The sequence below is a fragment of the Sturnus vulgaris genome, chromosome 5 (assembly GCF_052056855.1).
Source record: "Sturnus vulgaris isolate bStuVul1 chromosome 5, bStuVul1.hap1, whole genome shotgun sequence".
Classification (NCBI taxonomy): domain Eukaryota; kingdom Metazoa; phylum Chordata; class Aves; order Passeriformes; family Sturnidae; genus Sturnus; species Sturnus vulgaris.
In genome coordinates, this window is record NC_142247.1 from 73,490,942 (window position 1) to 73,509,639 (window position 18,698).

At 39.5% G+C, this 18,698-nt stretch overlaps 1 protein-coding gene across 1 annotated transcript in view; it reads left to right on the forward strand.

The window, feature by feature from the left end:
* The window catches only part of FBH1 (F-box DNA helicase 1), a 31,604-nt gene extending 15,156 nt beyond the window's left edge, over nucleotides 1-16,448 (forward strand). The window contains exons 9-21 of the mRNA XM_088166070.1: nucleotides 306-474; nucleotides 1,041-1,269; nucleotides 2,048-2,135; nucleotides 2,906-2,992; nucleotides 4,265-4,401; nucleotides 5,675-5,774; nucleotides 7,018-7,139; nucleotides 9,710-9,785; nucleotides 10,842-11,039; nucleotides 12,199-12,324; nucleotides 13,260-13,366; nucleotides 14,026-14,166; nucleotides 14,885-16,448. Coding sequence (XP_088022196.1) covers nucleotides 306-474; nucleotides 1,041-1,269; nucleotides 2,048-2,135; nucleotides 2,906-2,992; nucleotides 4,265-4,401; nucleotides 5,675-5,774; nucleotides 7,018-7,139; nucleotides 9,710-9,785; nucleotides 10,842-11,039; nucleotides 12,199-12,324; nucleotides 13,260-13,366; nucleotides 14,026-14,166; nucleotides 14,885-15,004 — 1,700 coding nt within the window. The 3' untranslated portion in view covers nucleotides 15,005-16,448. The remainder of the gene's footprint in view (nucleotides 1-305; nucleotides 475-1,040; nucleotides 1,270-2,047; nucleotides 2,136-2,905; nucleotides 2,993-4,264; nucleotides 4,402-5,674; nucleotides 5,775-7,017; nucleotides 7,140-9,709; nucleotides 9,786-10,841; nucleotides 11,040-12,198; nucleotides 12,325-13,259; nucleotides 13,367-14,025; nucleotides 14,167-14,884) is intronic.
* The last annotated feature ends 2,250 nt before the right edge of the window (nucleotides 16,449-18,698 follow it).

Sequence of the window (18,698 nt, forward strand, 5' to 3'; positions counted from 1 at the left end):
TTTTTTTTTTTTTTTTTTTCCAACCTAAATAATTCCCTGAATTCTCTGAAATCAGGAGTGAAGTGGAATATTGGAGTTGGGACAGCAGGAGAGGGAGATATAAAAAAAATATATATATATAAATAGATGGAATAATTAATTCCTGATTTTGGATATTTAATTCCTGACTGTGGATATTTTATTCCTGATTGTGGATATTTTATTTTATTCCTGACTGTGGATATTTTATTTTATTCCTGACTGTGGATATTTTATTTTATTCCTGATTTTGGATATTTAATTCCTGATTTTCCTCTCCTCTCCAGGCACAGGGAAAACCTCAACCTTGGTCAAGTATGCAGAGAAATTCCAGGAATTGAAATTCCTTTACCTGACTTTTAACAAAGCTGTGGCAGAGAAAGGCAAAGAGGTTTTTCCAAGGAATGTCACCTGCAAAACTTTCCACTCCTTGGCTTTTGGGAGCATTGGGAGACAGTGAGTTGGGGAAAAATTCAAATTTCTTTGTGGATTCGAGGAAAGGATTGAGGAAAGGAATTTTTTGAGGCAGCAAAAATATCATGAGGGAGAGGGGGAAAAATTGGAATTTTCTGATTTCCAATGGGATGCTCCAGGGATTTTAACATTTCTCACAGGGAGGTGGAAATCCCCTGGAAATGAGATTTTTTTTTTTTTCCTGGAATGCTGCAATTCCCTCCAAGTGCTGTTTTTCCTGGGCTGGGTTTAATGATCCCATTTCTGTTAAGCTGAGGAGAGGAAAGAAAAAGAGGAAAAAAAAAATCCCATTCCCTTCCTCTGGAATTCCGGGGATGAGCTCAGTTTTTCTTAAAACACCTCATTTTTTTTTTTTTCAGTTTTTTTTCTAAAAATCAACAAATCTCTCCTTCCACCAGCACAAATCTGTGCAGATATTCCATTATTAGCATAAAAAATCTGATTTTTTTTTCAGGGGATAGCCCCACCCAAAAAAAAAAAATTAATTTCGGTGTGGTTTAACTTGTTTATTTTTAATTTTTTTTTTCTTTTTATCACCTCTGACACAGCTACAAAGACAAAGGCAAGCTGAACTTTTCCAAGATGTCAGTTTATTCCATCAGTTTCCTCCTTAAGAAAAGGAAAGGTCAATCCCTTTTTATAAGAGGGAAAATGGTGAGCCAGACTTTGGAAAATTTCTTTGCATCTTCAGATGAGGAGATCTGTGAGGAGCACACACCCCTGTGGTTCAAAAACACCCAAGGGCTGGTGGAGCAAGTGAGCAGAGAGGAAAAAAGAGTGAGTTTTTGGGGTTTTGGGGTTTTTTGGGGGGTTTTTTGGGGGAATTTTCTGGAATTTTTGGTGGTGGGGGATGGCCCTGCTCAAAAAATTGGGAGGAGGAGTGAAAAAATTGGGAGGAGAAGTAAAAAAAATTGGGAGGAGAAGTGAAAAAAATTGGGAGGAGAAGTGAAAAAAATTTTGGGGGGAGAAGTGAAAAAAATATTGGGGGGAGAAGTGAAAAAAATTGGGAGGAGAAGTGAAAAAAATATTGGGGGGAGAAGTGAAAAAAATATTGGGGGGAGAAGTGAAAAAAATTGGGAGGAGAAGTGAAAAAAATTGGGAGGAGAAATCAAAGAATTGGGAAAAGAAATCAAAAATTGGGAGGAGAAGTAAAAAAAATTGGGAGGAAGAATAAAAATATTGGGGGGAGGAGAAATCAAAGAATTGGGAAAAGAAATCAAAAATTGGGAGGAGGAATGAAAAAATTGGGAGGAGAAATCAAAAATTGGGAGAGGAATCAAAAAATTGGGAGGAGAAATCAAAAATTGGAAGGAGAAATCAAAATATTGGGGGGAGGAATCAAAAAAATTGGGAGGAGGAATCAAAATTTGATTTTTATCCCAGGATTTGATTTTTATTCCATTCTTTTCTTTTCCTTCCAGGGTTTGATTTTTACTCCATTATTTGATTTTTACTCCATTATTTGATTTTTTTTTTTTTTTTTTATTCCACCATTTGATTTTCATTCCAGGATTTAATTTTTATTCCACAATTTTATTTTCTGTTTGATTTTTAGATCAGTGTGGAAGAGGCCAAAGAAATTTGGCACAAAATGAAGAAACTGGATGGGGATGCAGAGAAGAAATACAAGATGACTTGTGATGGTAAAAGGGCTGGGAAATGCCTTGGAAAAATGGGATTTTAGTGGGAAATCCAGGGATTTCTGATTTATTATTAATTAATTATTATTTTTATTTATTTATTATTATTTTTATTTATTAATTTATTTTTATTTTTAATTATTTTAATTTTATTTTTATTTTTATTTCTTATTATATTTTTTATCTTTCTTATTTTTATTTCTTATTTTAATTCTATTTATTATTAATTTTTTATTTTATTTTTATTATTTTATTTTTATTTTCTATTATTTTAATTTTTGGGGTTTTTTATTTATTATTTTATTGTAATTATTATATTAATTATTAATTTTATTTCTATTTGAAATTATTTTATTTTATTTCATTATTTTTATTACATTTTTATTTTTATTTCTTATTTTTATTTCTTTATATTATATTTATTTTTTATTTTTCTTTCTTATCATTATATTTATTGTTTTTTATTTTTTGTTTTTTTATTATTATTTTTATTTCTTATTATATTTATTTTTATTTTTCTTTCTATTTTTCTTCCTTATCATTGTTTTTATTTTTATTTTTATTTCTTTTTAAAAATTAATTTTTAATTTTTATTTCTTATTATATTTATTCTTATTTACACAATAATCCAATTTTTTTACTATTTTTTACACAACAACCAATTTTTTTTCAAATTTTTTTTTTTACACAACAATCCAAATCTTTTTTTTTTTTTTTTTTTTTTTTTTTTTTTTGTAATTAAATTAAAATTCCTGACCTATTTTTCATTTCAGGTTATTTGAAGCTGTGGCAGCTGAGCAGGCCCCAACTCGAGGGGTTCCAGGTAATCCTGGTGGATGAGGCTCAGGATTGTACTCCAGGTGAGAATAAAAATAATTTAAAAATATAAAATATAGAAATAAATACATTCATTAAAATTAGAAATAAATAGAAATTAAAAATATCTGTTCATTATTTTATATAATTCCATTATCCTGGTGGATGAGGCTCAGGATTGCACCCCTGGTGAGGAATTAAATTAATTAAAAAATATAAGATATAGAAAAAATAAATTAATAAAAATGATAAATAAATAGAAATTTAAAATATCTGTTCATTATTTTATATAATTACATTATCCTGGTGGATGAGGCTCAGGATTGCACCCCTGGTGAGGAATTAAATTAATAAAAATGAGAAATAAATAGAAATTAAAAATATCTGTTCATTATTTTATGTAATTACATTATTTTGGTGGATGAGGCTCAGGATTGTACTCCTGGTAAGAATAAAAATAATTAAAAAATATTAAATATAGAAATAAATAAAATCATAAAAATTAGAAATAAATAGAAATTAAAAATATCTGTTCATTATTTTATGTAATTACATTATATTGGTGGATGAGGCTCAGGATTGCACCCCTGGTAAGAAATAAAAATAATAAAAAAATACAAAATAGACAAATAAATTAATAAAAATTATTAAAAAATAGAAATTTAAAATATCTGTTCATTATTTTATATAATACCATTATCCTGGTGGATGAGGCGCAGGATTTTACCCCTAATAAGAAATAAAAATAATAAAAAAATACAAAATACAGAAATAAATTAATAAAAATTATTAAAAAATAGAAATTTAAAATATCTGTTCATTATTTTATATAATTCCATTATCCTGGTGGATGAGGTTCAGAATTGCACCCCTGGTAAGGGATTAAATTAATAAAAATATCAAATATATTATTATGTTATTTTAATTTTTAAAATTTTATTTATTTCTTATTTCATTTTTTTTTCACAATAATCCAATTTTTTTACTTTTTTTATTCCCAATAATCTAATTTTTTTCTTAATTTTTTTGTACAATAATCCAAATTTTTTAATAAAATAATCCAATTTTTTCCCCATTTTTTTTACAATAATCCAATTTTTTTTACAAAATAATCCAATTTTTTCCCTTTTTTTTTTTTTTACAATAATCCAAATTTTTTTACAAAATAATCCAATTTTTTTTCCATTTTTTCACAATAATTCAAATTTTTTTCAAAAATACTCCTTTTTTTTTCATTTTTTTCACAATAATCCAATTTTTTTTTCTTTTTTTTTTTAACAATAATCCAAATTTTATTTTTTTTTTTCCTTCTTCAGCCATCGTGGACATCATCCAATCCCAAAAATGTGGGAAAATCCTGGTGGGGGACCCTCACCAGCAAATTTACAGTTTCAGGGGGGCAGTGAACTGCCTGCAGTGCCTGCCCCACACACACCTCTTCTACCTGACACAGGTGAGGGAAAATAAAAATGGGGGAATTTAAAATAAAAAATGGGGAATTAAAAAAAAAATGAAAAAAATCCGGGAAAAAATCATGAAAAAAAGCACAAAAAAATGGGGAAAATGGAAAATAATCCAGAAAAAAATCAACAAAAAAAATGGAAAAAATCACCGAAAAAATTTAAAAAATGAAAAAAATCTGGGAAAAATAGAAAAAAATCCGGGAAAGAATTGAAAAAAATCCGAAAAAAAATCACCCAAAAAATGGAAAAAAAAATGAAAAAAAATCCGGGGAAAAAAATCACCAAAAAAAAAAAAAAAAAGGAAAAAATTGAAAAAAATCCGGGAAAAAAAATCACCCCCAAAAAATTGGAAAAAAATTGAAAAAAATCCGGGGAAAAAAAAAAATCACCCCAAAAAAATGGAAAAAAATGAAAAAAATCCGGGAAAAAAAATCACAAAAAAAAAAAACACCCAAAAAATGGGGAATTTTTTTTTTTTTAAAGGGAAAAAATCACCAAGAAAAAAGGGATAAATAAAAAAAAATGGGGAAAATTTAAAAAAAGGGGAAATTCCCTCAGGATTTTCCTGGGCCTGGAACATTCTGGAAATTCCCTCAGGATTTCCCTGGGCCTGGAACCTTCTGGAAATTCCCTGGGTTTGGAACCTTCTGGAAATCCCCTCAGGATTTCCCTGGGCCTGGAACATTCTGGAAATTCCCTCAGGATTTCCCTGGGCCTGGAACATTCTGGAAATTCCCTCAGGATTTTCCCTGGGCCTGGAACTTTCTGGAAATTCCCTCAGGATTTTCCCTGGGCCTGGAACTTTCTGGAAATTCCCTGGGCCTGGAACCTTCTGGAAATTCCCTCAGGATTTCTCCAGGCCTGGAACTTTCTGGAAATTCCCTCAGGATTTTCCTGGGCCTGGAACTTTGTGGAAATTCCCTCAGGATTTCTCCAGGCCTGGAACTTTCTGGAAATTCCCTCAGGATTTTCCCTGGGCCTGGAACCTTCTGGAAATTCCCTCAGGATTTTCCCTGGGCCTGGAACTTTCTGGAAATTCCCTCAGGATTTTCCTGGGCCTGGAACTTTGTGGAAATTCCCTCAGGATTTTCCCTGGGCCTGGAACTTTGTGGAAATTCCCTCAGGATTTTCCTGGGCCTGGAACTTTCTGGAAATTCCCTCAGGATTTTCCCTGGGCCTGGAACCTTCTGGAAATTCCCTGGGTTTGGAACCTTCTGGAAATTCCCTGGGGATTTTATTTTTTTTTTTTTTTTTCCCCTGCAGAGTTTTCGCTTCGGGCCCGAGATCGCCTACGTGGGATCCACGATCCTGGAAGTTTGCAAAGGGATCCGCAGCAAATCCCTGCTGGGACAGGACAGCTGGGGTGAGGAGAGCGGGAATTCCCTAATAATCAATTAATAATCAATTAATAATTCAGTAATCGTTAATAGTAATGGAGGGTAACTGGGAATTCCTCCTTGGAATGGCCGTGGGTAACTGGGAATTCCTGCTGGGATGGGACAGCTGGGGTGAGGAGAGCGGGAATTGACTCATAATCAATTAATAATCAATTAATAATCAATTAATAATTCTGTAAGAATTGATTAATAGTTAATGATAACTAAGGGTAACCGGGAATTCCTGCTGGGAATGGTCGTGGGTAACTGGGAATTTCTCCAGGAATATCCATGGATAACTGTGGATTTCTCCAGGAATTTCCATGGATAATTCTGGATTTCTCCAGGAGTTTCCATGGATAATTAACTGTGGATTTTTCCAGGAGTTTCCATGGATAATTAACTGTGGATTTCTCCAGGAGTTTCCCTGGATAATTGTGGATTTCTCCAGGAGTTTCCCTGGCTAACTGAGTGTGGGTTTCTCCAGGAGTTTCCCTGGATAATTCTGGATTTCTCCAGGAGTTTCCCTGGCTAACTGAGTGTGGATTTCTCCAGGAGTTTCCCTGGATAATTCTGGGTTTCTCCAGGAGTTTCCCTGGATAACTGAGTGTGGGTTTCTCCAGGAATTTCCATGGATAATTCTGGATTTCTCCAGGAGTTTCCCTGGCTAACTGAGTGTGGGTTTCTCCAGGAGTTTCCCTGGCTAACTGAGTGTGGATTTCTCCAGGAGTTTCCATGGATAATTCTGGATTTCTCCAGGAGTTTCCATGGATAATTGTGGGTTTCTCCAGGAGTTTCCCTGGCTAACTGAGTGTGGGTTTCTCCAGGAGTTTCCATGGATTAACTGTGGGTTTCTCCAGGAGTTTCCATGGATTAACTGTGGATTTCTCCAGGAGTTTCCATGGATTAACTGTGGATTTCTCCAGGAGTTTCCATGGATTAACTGTGGATTTCTCCAGGAGTTTCCCTGGATAATTCTGGATTTCTCCAGGAGTTTCCCTGGATAATTGCGGGTTTCTCCAGGAGTTTCCATGGATAATTCTGGATTTCTCCAGGAGTTTCCATGGATAATTGTGGGTTTCTCCAGGAGTTTCCCTGGCTAACTGAGTGTGGGTTTCTCCAGGAGTTTCCCTGGCTAACTGAGTGTGGGTTTCTCCAGGAGTTTCCCTGGATAATTGTGGGTTTCTCCAGGAGTTTCCCTGGCTAACTGAGTGTGGGTTTCTCCTGCAGGAGACGTGCGGGGGTCCCGCCGGGGGAAGGTGGCTCTGCTGTCCCGCAGTAACTGCAGCGTGTTCGACCACGCCGTGGAGCTCTCTGCAAGGGACCCCCCTGCCCACATCCACATCATTGGGGTGAGGGCCACTCCACTTCCAGTCCCAATTCCAGGGATTTCAATCGACATTCCAGGAAAAAAATGGAATTTTTTGTGCCCAGGGAGGCTGTTATTCTCCGACCCGTGTAGGCCTCATCCCATTTTTAGGATTATTTTTCCTGTTTTTATCAGGGATAGGGCAGGGAAAGAGGAATGGAACAAGTTGTTCCAAGTTTTAAATGAATATTCTAGAAAAAAAACAGAAATTTTTAGGAAAAAACAGGAATTTTTTGTGCCCAGGTACGCCGTTATACTCCAACCCGTGCAGGCCTCATCCCATTTTTAAGATAATTTCTCCCATTTTTAGGATAATTTGTTCTATTTTTATGAGGGATGGGAGAGGGAAAAAGGGATGGAACAAGTTGTTCCAAGGTTTTAAATTAATATTCTAGAATAAAAAGCAAGAATTTCCAGGAAAAAACAGGAATTTTTTTATGCCCAGGGATGTCATTATGATCCAACCCGTGTAGGCCTCATCCCATTTTTAGGATAATTTGTGACATTTTTATCAGGGATGGGGCAGGGAATGAGGGATGGACAACTGGAACAAGTTCTACCAAGGTTTTAAATGAATATTCCAGAAAAAAACGGGAATTTTGAGGAAAAAAACAGGAATTTTTTGTGCCCAGGGATGCCGTTATTCTCCAACCCGTGCAGGCCTCATCCCATTTTTAAGATAATTTCTCCCATTTTTAGGATAATTTGTCCCATTTTTATGAGGGATGGGAGAGGGAAAAAGGGATGGAACAAGTTGTTCCAAGGTTTTAAATGAATATTCCAGGAAAAAGCAGGAATTTTGAGGAAAAAAAACAGGAAATTTTTATCCCCATGGATGCTGTTATACTCCAAGCCGTGCAGGCCTCATCCCATTTTTAGGATAATTTTTCTCATTTTTAGGATAATTTGTCCCATTTTTATGAGGGATGGAGCAGGGAAAGAGGGATGGAACAAGTTGTTCCAAGTTTTAAATGAATATTCCAGAAAAAAACAGGAATTTTTAGGAAAAAACAGGAATTTTTTATGCCCAGGGATGTCTTTATGATCCAACCTGTGTAGGCCTCATCCCATTTTTAGGATAATTTGTGACATTTTTATCAGGGATGGGGCAGGGAAAGAGGGATGGACAATTGGAACAAGTTCTTCCAAGGTTTTAAATGAATATTCCAGAAAAAAACAGGAATTTTGAGGAAAAAACAGGAATTTTTTATGCCCAGGTATGCCGTTATTCTCCAACCCGTGCAGGCCTTATCCCATTTTTAAGATAATTTCTCCCATTTTTAGGATAATTTGTTCCATTTTTATGAGGGATGGGAGAGGGAAAAAGGGATGGAACAAGTTGTTCCAAGGTTTTAAATGAATATTCCAGGAAAAAGCAGGAATTTTGAGGAAAAAAACCAGGAAATTTTTATCCCCATGGATGCTGTTATACTCCAAGCCGTGCAGGCCTCATCCCATTTTTAAGACAATTTCTCCCATTTTTAGGATAATTTGTTCCATTTTTATGAGGGATGGAGCAGGGAAAAGAGGGATGGAACAAGTTGTTCCAAGGTTTTAAATGAATATTCCAGAAAAAAAAGCAAGAATTTCCAGGAAAAAACAGGAATTTTTTGTGCCCAGGGATGTCTTTATGATCCAACCCGTGTAGGCCTCATCCCATTTTTAGGATAATTTGTGACATTTTTATCAGGGATGGGGCAGGGAATGAGGGATGGACAACTGGAACAAGTTCTACCAAGGTTTTAAATGAATATTCCAGAAAAAAACGGGAATTTTGAGGAAAAAACAGGAATTTTTTATGCCCAGGTATGCCGTTATTCTCCAACCCGTGCAGGCCTCATCCCATTTTTAAGATAATTTCTCCCATTTTAGGATAATTTGTTCCATTTTTATGAGGGATGGGAGAGGGAAAAAGGGATGGAACAAGTTGTTCCAAGGTTTTAAATGAATATTCCAGGAAAAAGCAGGAATTTTGAGGAAAAAAACCAGGAAATTTTTATCCCCATGGATGCTGTTATACTCCAAGCCGTGCAGGCCTCATCCCATTTTTAAGACAATTTTTCTCATTTTTAGGATAATTTGTCCCATTTTTATGGGGATGGAGCAGGGAAAGAGGGATGGAACAAGTTGTTCCAAGTTTTAAATGAATATTCCAGAAAAAACCAGGAATTTTTAGGAAAAAAACAGGAATTTTTTTATGCCCAGGGATGTCATTATGATCCAACCCGTGCAGGCCTCATCCCATTTTTAAGACAATTTCTCCAATTTTTAGGATAATTTGTTCCATTTTTATGAGGGATGGGAGAGGGAAAGAGGGATGGAACAAGTTCTACCAAGGTTTTAAATGAATATTCCAGAAAAAAACAGGAATTTTGAGGAAAAAACAGGATTTTTTTTTTATGCCCAGGGATGTCATTATGATCCAACCCGTGTAGGCCTCATCCCATTTTTAGGATAAATTTAAATTTTTTTTTTTAATTTCTATTTTTATTGAATCGAATTCAATTCCATTTAATTTAATTTATTATTAAAATACATTTTTCTTTATTTCAGGGACTGGGCAGATTTGGCCTGAGCAGAATTTATGACATTTGGAAACTGAGCCAACCTGCAGAGGTCAGGAAAAATTGTGAGTATTCCTTTGTCCTTCTTTTTATCCAGGAATTTTTAGGTTTCAGTGGAAATCAAAACCCTTTTGGGTGGTTAATTTTATATTTCTTAATTAATTTTTAAATTTCTCTTCAGCTTTTCTTGGATTGTTTTGGGTATGAAGTTCCTTTTTTTAAAAATTTCCTTTCAAATATGGAATAAAATTCAGAATAAAATTCCAGATGAAATTCAGGATTTCCTTTAAAATGTGTAATAAAATTCAGGATACAAAAAATCAGGATTTCCTTTGGAATATGGACTAAAATTCCAGATAAAATTCAGAATAAAACTCAGGATCTCCTTGAAACTATGAAATAAAATTCAGGATTTCCTTTAAAATACAGAATAAAATTCAGAATAAAATTCCAGATGAAATTCAGGCCTTTCCTTTCAAATAAAATAAACAAAATCTATATAAATAGAAAATTATACAAAATACATATTTTACATATATAATTATATCTAATGTATTTTCATATACCTGTATTTATTTTGTATCTATTTTTAATATAATTATTTATATAATTTTTATATATTACATTATAGAAAAATGTTTATGTAATTAGATTATATATAAATATATACATTTCTATATTGTAATTTTAATATATTTTATATATTATGTTATATATTATATGTTTATTATGTATTATATATTATATATTATTTATAATGTATTATATAATAGATATTAAATATTAGATATTAGCTATTATAGGCTATATATTACATATTTTATATATTATGTATTAATTATTCATATAATCATATATTATAATATGTTTTGTATTTATATATAATTATATAAAATATATAGAAACATATATAAAACAAATACAGAAGTATAAATAATATCCTGGATAAAATTCCTGATGTAAAAAATCACACTTTTAAAACCACAAAAAAATCCACAAATAATTCATGACACCAACATCACCCCCAACTTTTGGGAAATAAAAACCTCAGAGTGAAAAAAAACATGAATTAAACCTTGAAATAAATGGAAATATTGACTTTTTTTTTTTTTTTTTTGCAGCTCAGCTGGAGATTGAAGATTCCTTCATCAGGAAATGGGAGGAATCCGAGGGGTTTGTGGGATTGAAGGAATATTCCCAACGTGTGGAGGACAGGGACCTGCAGGCTAAAATCTGCATTGTGGAGAAATACAAAGCCAGGATCCCTGAGCTGCTGCTCAGCATCCAGAGCTGCCACGTGGGCCAGCAGGGCCTGGCAGGTGAGCACAGGAAATTCGGGATTATTTTATGGTCGTGGTGTCCTGGAAAAAAAAATCAGGATTATTTTATGGTCGTGGTGTCCTGGAAAAAAAAAATCAGGATTATTTTATGGTCGTGGTGTCCTGGAAAAAAAAAATCAGGATTATTTTATGGTCGTGGTGTCCTGGAAAAAAAAAATCAGGATTATTTTATGGTCGTGGTGTCCTGGAAAAAAAAAATCAGGATTATTTTATGGTCGTGGTGTCCTGGAAAAAAAAATCAGGATTATTTTATGGTCGTGGTGTCCTGGAAAAAAAAATCTGGATTATTTTATGGTCATGGTAACCTGGAAAAAAATCAGGATTATTTTATTGTTGTGGTATCATGGGGAAAATCTGGATTATTTTATGGTAATGGTGTCCTGGGGAAAATCTGGGATTATTTTCTAATTATCTCATCCTGGGGAAAATCTGGATTATTTTATGCTCATGGCCTCCTGGGGAAAATGGGGATAATTTTCCAATCACCTCATCCTGGGGAAAATCAGGATCATTTTGTAATCATCTCATTCTTGAAAAAAATGGGGATAATTTTTTAATTATCTCATCCATGGGAGAATCTGGGATAATTTTTATAGTCATGTCATCCTGGGGAAAAATCAGGATAATTTTGTAATTATCTCATCCTGGGGAAAATCTGGGATTATTTTATGGTCATGGTGTCCTGGAAAATAATCAGGATAATTTTACAGTCATCTCATCTTGGGGAAAATCTGGATAATTTTGTAATTTTACAGTCATTTCATCCTGGGGAAAATGGGGATAATTTTTTAATCATCTCATCCTGGGGAAAAATCTGGGATCATTTTCCAATCATCTCATCCTGGAAAAAAAAATCAGGATAATTTTGTAGTGGGATGTGAAACCCTTGGCCATTCTGGGATTCCTGTTGGAATTTGTGCAGAGAAAATTCCTCCAAAACTGAACATTCAGGATTCCAACCAGGAATCTCCCTGATATCTGAGAGGAGCTTTGCTCCTGATTTCAACTTGTGAAAAGAGATTCAAGAATGAAATGAAATGAAACAAAAAAAAAAAACAAAACCCAACCCCCACAATTGCTGCCCAGAGTGATCCCTTTTTTTCCTTTTTTTCTTTTTTTTTTTTTTTTTTTTTCCCAGATTTCCTCATCGGGACCGTGCACCAAGCCAAGGGCCTGGAATTCGACACCGTTTGTGTCTCTGACGATTTTGTGCAAATCCCTTCTGCCACTGGGGCTTTCCTGAGGAGGATCAACCTGACTCTGAGTGAGGGGGACCCCAAAACCTGGGAAAAAAGGGGGATTCAGCCTGGAGAAAAAAGGGGGATCGGGAGGGAACCCTGTGGCTCTGCACGACTCCCCGAATTCTTGGAGGGATTTGGGAACAGGGGAAGGTTTAGATTGGATTTTAGGGAAAATTTCTCCATGGAAAAGGTTGGGAGACATTGGAAGAGCTGCCCAGGGAGGTTTGGATTTCCAAGCCCTGGGGATGTGGCACTTTGGGGACATGGGTGACCCTTCCATGTCTTGGAGACCTTTCCCAACCTGAATAATTCCATGATTCCATGAGCTTGTGTCCAAACAGAATAAGGAAAAGAAAGGTCAAGTACCTATTTCTAGTTTTTGTATCTATTTTTAGAGCTTTCCCTATTTTTAGGCGCTCTAAAAATAGATTAAAAATTTGATTTTTTTTCCCATGAAAACAACTTCTCCCTCCTCATCCTGCTGCAACACCTTTTCCAACCCTAAGGATTCTCCCATTCCATAAATATTCCTGCAGCAAAGGCCAGTCCAGCTTTGGGAATTCTCTGCTGCCCTGAGGCTCCTGTTGTGGGGGAGCTGCTCCCTTCCCAGTGAGCAGAGGGAATCCAGGCACTGGGAAGCTCCAAACTGGAAAAGGGGAATTTTCTCTGGGCATGTTCAGAGCCCTGCCTTTGCCTGGAGGCTGGAATTTGGGAGCTGCCCAGCAAACACAGGGGCTGCAAATTCCTGATTTTCCAGAGAAACCAAACCCCCACTGTCCTTGCAGACCTGCAATCCTGGGATGGGCTGGTTTGGAAGGGACCTTAAATCCCATCCAATTCCATGGCCATGGGCACTTCCCACTATCCCAGGTTTCTCCAAGCTGCTGAAGCATTGGAGGAGCACAGAGCTGTTGATCCCTGCTCCCTAAATCCATGGATTTTCTGTCCTCCCTCCCAGGCAGGACCCCTGAGGATGAGTGGAACCTTCTCTACGTGGCTGTGACCAGAGCCAAGAAGTGCCTGCTGATGTCCAAATCCCTGGAAAACCTCCTAACTCTGGCTGGAGTGGGTGAAACCTTCCCAGGGCAAGGGGAATCCTGCTGTGGGGTGGCTGAAGGCACCAAAGGATTATCCCAAAATCCATCCTGATCCTGGGATTGGTGCCATGGACATGTTCCAGAGCAGTGGGAGTCACTCTGATCCCTGCATTTTGCTGCTCCATCAGAGATTCCAGTAGGAAGACACAGGATTGCAGTGGGATTTTCCCATAGCTCTTGCATTTGGATGTTGTTTCCCACAGATCCTGGGTTTTTATCTCCAGGGAGGTTCCCTTTTTCCTGCCTTCAGGGCCTTCCAGCTCTTCCTTTTCCCCCTTTTTCCCCCCCTTTTTCCCCCCCTTTTTCCCCCCCTTTTTCCCCCCCTTTTTCCCCCCCTTTTTCCCCCCCTTTTTCCCCCCCTTTTTCCCCCCCTTTTTCCCCCCCTTTTTCCCCCCCTTTTTCCCCCCCTTTTTCCCCCCCTTTTTCCCCTTTTTTTTCCTCATCTCTTTCCTGCCATTGGCTTATTCTGGAGCTTTTTCCTCACCAGGAATTCGGGGTTTTGTTCCTCCTTTCAATCCCATCATGTTCAAAGTCACTTCCTTAGGGGTTAAAAAAATTTACAGCACAACCTTCAGCTTCCCTCATCTCCCTCTGAGGGTTGAAATTCCCTTCTTTTCTGTTTCCCAGGAGCGTTTCCTCCGGGTGGAGCTGCTGAGTGAGGCTGGGAAGGACAAGGATGGAGCTCCTGTCACTTGTTGTATGTCAGGATGTTCCAAATCCCTGGAATTCAGCTCTGGGCTGGTGGTGAAGAAGCTCCCATTGACTTATGTATGTAACTTCCCTGGGATTTGGGATTTGGGATTTGGGAGCTTTCCTGAGCCATTCCAGTCCTGTTCTGAGCAGGGATCTCAGCTCCCCTCCATTTCCTTGTGCTCACAACCAGGGGTGGATTCCAAGGCTGATTCCAGGTCAGGTTGCACTTCCCACAGATCCACTCAGTCCTGAACATCCAAAATTCAATCCTGGATCCGAGTTTGGGGATTTGTTGTGTCAGATCCCAAGTTTGGGGATTTGTTGTGTCAGATCCCATGTGTGACTCATGGAATATCCATGTGGGGTTGGCACAGCACCCCTGGCCCTGGTGACAATCCAACTTTTGGGGCCAGGTTTGGGTTTGGTGCCACCTGGATCCTTTTCCAGAGGGTGCTGGGAAGGCCAAGGCCTGTGGGGAGCACGAGGTCAGCCTGTGGAGCTCCATGTCCAGGACAAGAGGGAAGAGCCTCAGGCTGTGCCAGGGGAGCTTTAGGCTGGATTTGGGGGAAAATTCCTTCATGGAATTCCCATTCCTGGAGGGATTTCCAAGCCCTGTGGATGTGACACTTGGGGACATGGGTGTCCCTCGAGCCATTCCATGGTTGTGTGTGGGATCTCCTTGCTTTGGGCACATCATGGCTCCCTTCCCTGCATTGTGGCAGAGCTTGGAAGCCGAGGTTGTGTTCCTGCAGTTTCCTCTTCCCTGAAATCTCCTTTTTTTTCCCTCCCACAGAGCGATGGCAGCCAGGATCCAGGGGGATTCCTTTGCCAAGCTTGCACCCAGCAGTTCTTCGGCCCCCTGACTCCACTCATCTCTTTCCCAGCAGTCAAAGAAGAGCAAATCCAGCTCTAACAAAGCCCTCCAGCTTCCCAGAGCCATCCTGGATGTGGGACAAATCCTCTTGGCACATCCCAGCTCCAAAATCAAACAGATAATGGAGAAGGATTTCAGCCCAGCTCCAAAATCAAACAGATAATTGGATCAGGATCTCAGCCCAGCTCCCAGTTCCAGTGGATGTTGGAGCAGGATGTTCCCAGCTCCAGAGGAGCTTCCAGGCTCCCTGGGAATGCTGTGATTCCTTTTCTCCAGCCCTGCCTCATCCTGCAGGAGCTGGGAATGAGGAATCCAGAGGAATCTGCACTTTAGGGATGGGGTCAGGCAGACCAGGATTCATTTTGGAGCATTGCCCCTCTTGCTGTGGCAGAGCACAAACCTCGTGTCCTGCCACCCCTGCTGCACTGGGGGCTCTGCACAATCCTTGGCTTCCCAGGGCTTGGTGCTGACCCCTCTGCTTTTGGAGGAGCATTCAGCAAACTGTGAGCATTCATTTCCCCAGAAACTGGGGGGGCTGAGCCCATGGGATTGTGCTGCCTGTGACACGGGGCTGCCAGGGTTGGGATGGTTTGAGCTGCACTCTTCCCATGGTCTTTGTTCCAGAAGAAATCTGTCACCAAGCTTGTTTTATTTCCTTGTGACAATCCCCTCACCTCCGAGGTGCACAGAGCATACTTGGGGATGCAGCCAAAGCAAGGGAAATCATTTCTTGGAGCAGATGTTTTTAGGAAAAGGAGCTGATGTATTTGCACGGGACTAAAATGTTTTTTCATCTCTCTTGGAGGCTGAGCAGGAACGACAGAGGCTGGAAGAGTTTTCCTGCTTTGTTCTTTCTTTTCCAAGCCTCGAGTGAAGATCCCAAATTCCTCCCTTTGCATGTGAGTGCCAGGAGGAATGGAGTCACCAAAGTGACAAGAACGTGGATTAATGCTGTTGGTAACAGCTCTTTTAGAAGGTGGGAGTTTCTCAGAGTGGACATTGCTGTGTTACAATATTGGAACCTGCAGTCAGGAATTCCAGCATTTTCCTCAGGACTCCTGTTGTGCTCAGTCATCACACAACTTCTGTTTGCTCTTCATTATCCAATTATTCCATTAGCTGATTGGAAATGACTTGGAAGAAAATATTTCTATTTACTGAGCATCTGCACAGTGCCAGACTGAGCTGGAAACACAACAGTGACTTCAGCAGCGAGATCCAGAATGGAAAAAGTGCAGGGCAAGGGATTTTCCAATGACTGAAACTTGGTTTTATCCACATGAGGAACGAGCCAGGATTGAGAGGGGAACTCAGTTCTGTGCTGCTGGAAATCCCAGGGCCATAATCTGGGAATAAATAAATAAAGGAATAAATAAATTAATGAATAAGTGAATGAATAAAGGAATGAATGAATGAATAAATGAAAAAACTAAATAGAGGAAAAAATGAATAAATGAATGAATGAAAAAACTAAATAAATGAATGACTGAATAAATAAATGAATAAATAAATGAATAAATAACTGCTGCTTAGCTCCCCAGAGGTGGTGCTGCAGTTGTGGCAGAGTCAGAATGTGCTGGAAGCTTCCAGGTGTCTGGGGAGAGCTGCAGTGCAGGGGGGGGGAGGAGAATTGCTGGGACAGCAGAGTTCAGCAATGGCCGTGACCGCGGGGACAGGGCAGGGCTCAAACGGCACCAACCGGATTGAACCGGTCGGAACCGGTTCAGACAGGCTCGAACCGCTTTGAACCAGTTTAGACTGGTCAGCACCGGATCAAACAGGTTCAGAACAGTTGGAACCAGATCAGACTGGTTAAGACAGGATCAAACTGGATCAGAACTGTTCAGACCGGATCAAAGGTCAAGGGTCAAACGTCAGGGGGGGGAATCAAAGGTCAAGGGTCAAAGGTCAAGGGTCAAAGGTCACGGGTCAAAGGTTAAGGGTCGAGGTCAAGAGTCAAAGGTCAAGGGTCAAAAGTCAAGGGTCAAGGGTTAATGGTCGGGGTCAAGAGTCAAGGGTCAAAAGGCAAAGGTCAGGGTTAAGGGTCAAAGGTCAGGGGTCAAAGGTCAAGGGTCAACAGGCAAAGGTCAGGGGTCAAAGGTCCCAGCCTGTCCTAGCAGTAATAAGATGCACAGCAGATGTTTTTGGTGTTAATATTTAGGTGAGAATTGTTGTTGTTAACCCTGAGGTGTCAGCTGGGGTTTGCCATGGCGCTCTGTCCCCCCCAGTGTGAGGAGATGCTGAGGCTGACCTGGGATGCAGAGTTCGGTGACCTCTGCTGGCCTTGGCATGGATGGAGCCGTGCTCCAGGGACGGCAGCCATGCTCCTGGGAATGCCAAAGTGACAGAGCTCACCCTCCCCCCCGGCTGCAGAGTCAGGGGATGTGGAGGTGACTTCATCCTCCCCAGGGCACGATGCTGACAGGGAATCTCTGCCAGGGGAGCTGCAGCAGCTGGGACTGCCCAAAGGTAAGGGAAAGCCACGGGGTGCCACTGTGAACCAGAGCTGCTGGCAGATGTTGGAGCAGGATTTCAGCCCAGCTCCAAATTCCGGAGGATGTTGGAGCAGGATTTCAGTCCAGCTCCCAATTCCAGAGGATGTTGGAGCAGGATTTCAGCCCAACTCCAAATTTCAGGTGGATTTTGGAGCAGGATTTCAGTCCAGCTCCAAATTCCAGAGGATGTTGGAGCAGGACTTCAGCCCAGCTCCCAGTTCCAGTGGATGTTGGAGCAGGATGTTCCCAGCTCCAGAGGAACTTCCAGGCTCCCTGGGAATGCTGTGATTCCTTTTCTCCAGCCCTGCCTCATCCTCCAGGAGCTGGGAATGAGGAATCCAGAGGAATCTGCACTTTAGGGATGGGGTCAGACAGACCAGGATTCATTTTGGAGCATTGCCCCTCTTTCCCAAACTTCCTGAATATCCCATCATTCCTGGAAATCCCTCTGACCCACTGGAAAATTAGGAAATGCAATGCTGGAAAGTATCGAAAGGAAGTTTATTTCTTGGAAATGAACTGTTTCTGCCCAGCCACGGGAGGAAATCCTAAATCTGTCGCAGAGAATTAAATTTCCATCCTTGCAGCCAAGGGATTTCCCTGGACTCTTTCCCTTCTCCCTGCAGCCAACCAGGAGGGAAGAAATGAGGCAGCAGCAGAAAAATTCCTTTGTTTTGGTTTCAGCCCAACTCAGGGACAAACTGGAGAGAGATTTCCAATCCTAAAACGAAACTTACAGCCAAAAATAATCCTGAACACTTCCTTCATGTCTCTTCCCTGCCCTTAAATCTCCTTTATTTCCCAGCTCTCCTGGGAATGCTCAGGTGGATCATTCTCTCCCTGCCTCGTGCCACAATTCCAGAGCTGTTTCCCATTGGAAATCAAAACTGAAAGTGGTTTCAGAAAGGGGAATGGACGCTGGGGAATGGAGCTGTGGGCTGTGCCTGCTGCAGGAATCTCATCCTGGCGTTTTCTCATTCGTGGAGCTGCACTTTGGACTCCAGGAATGCATTTCCTTCATGGGCAGGAATTCCCCCAAATTCTTGGGTCTGATTGGGATCACCAAGCCTGCAGTGGGTGTGGGATCAGTGCTCCCTTCCAGCCCCTCCTGTTCCCTGAGCATTCCTTGGGAACAGGGACGTGCCCAGATCAGAGGCACAAACAGGACAAGAGCAGCCAGGAAAAGGAATTTCATGGAATTTGGATTCCTGCTGCTTCCCAAGCTTTTTGGGAACTGT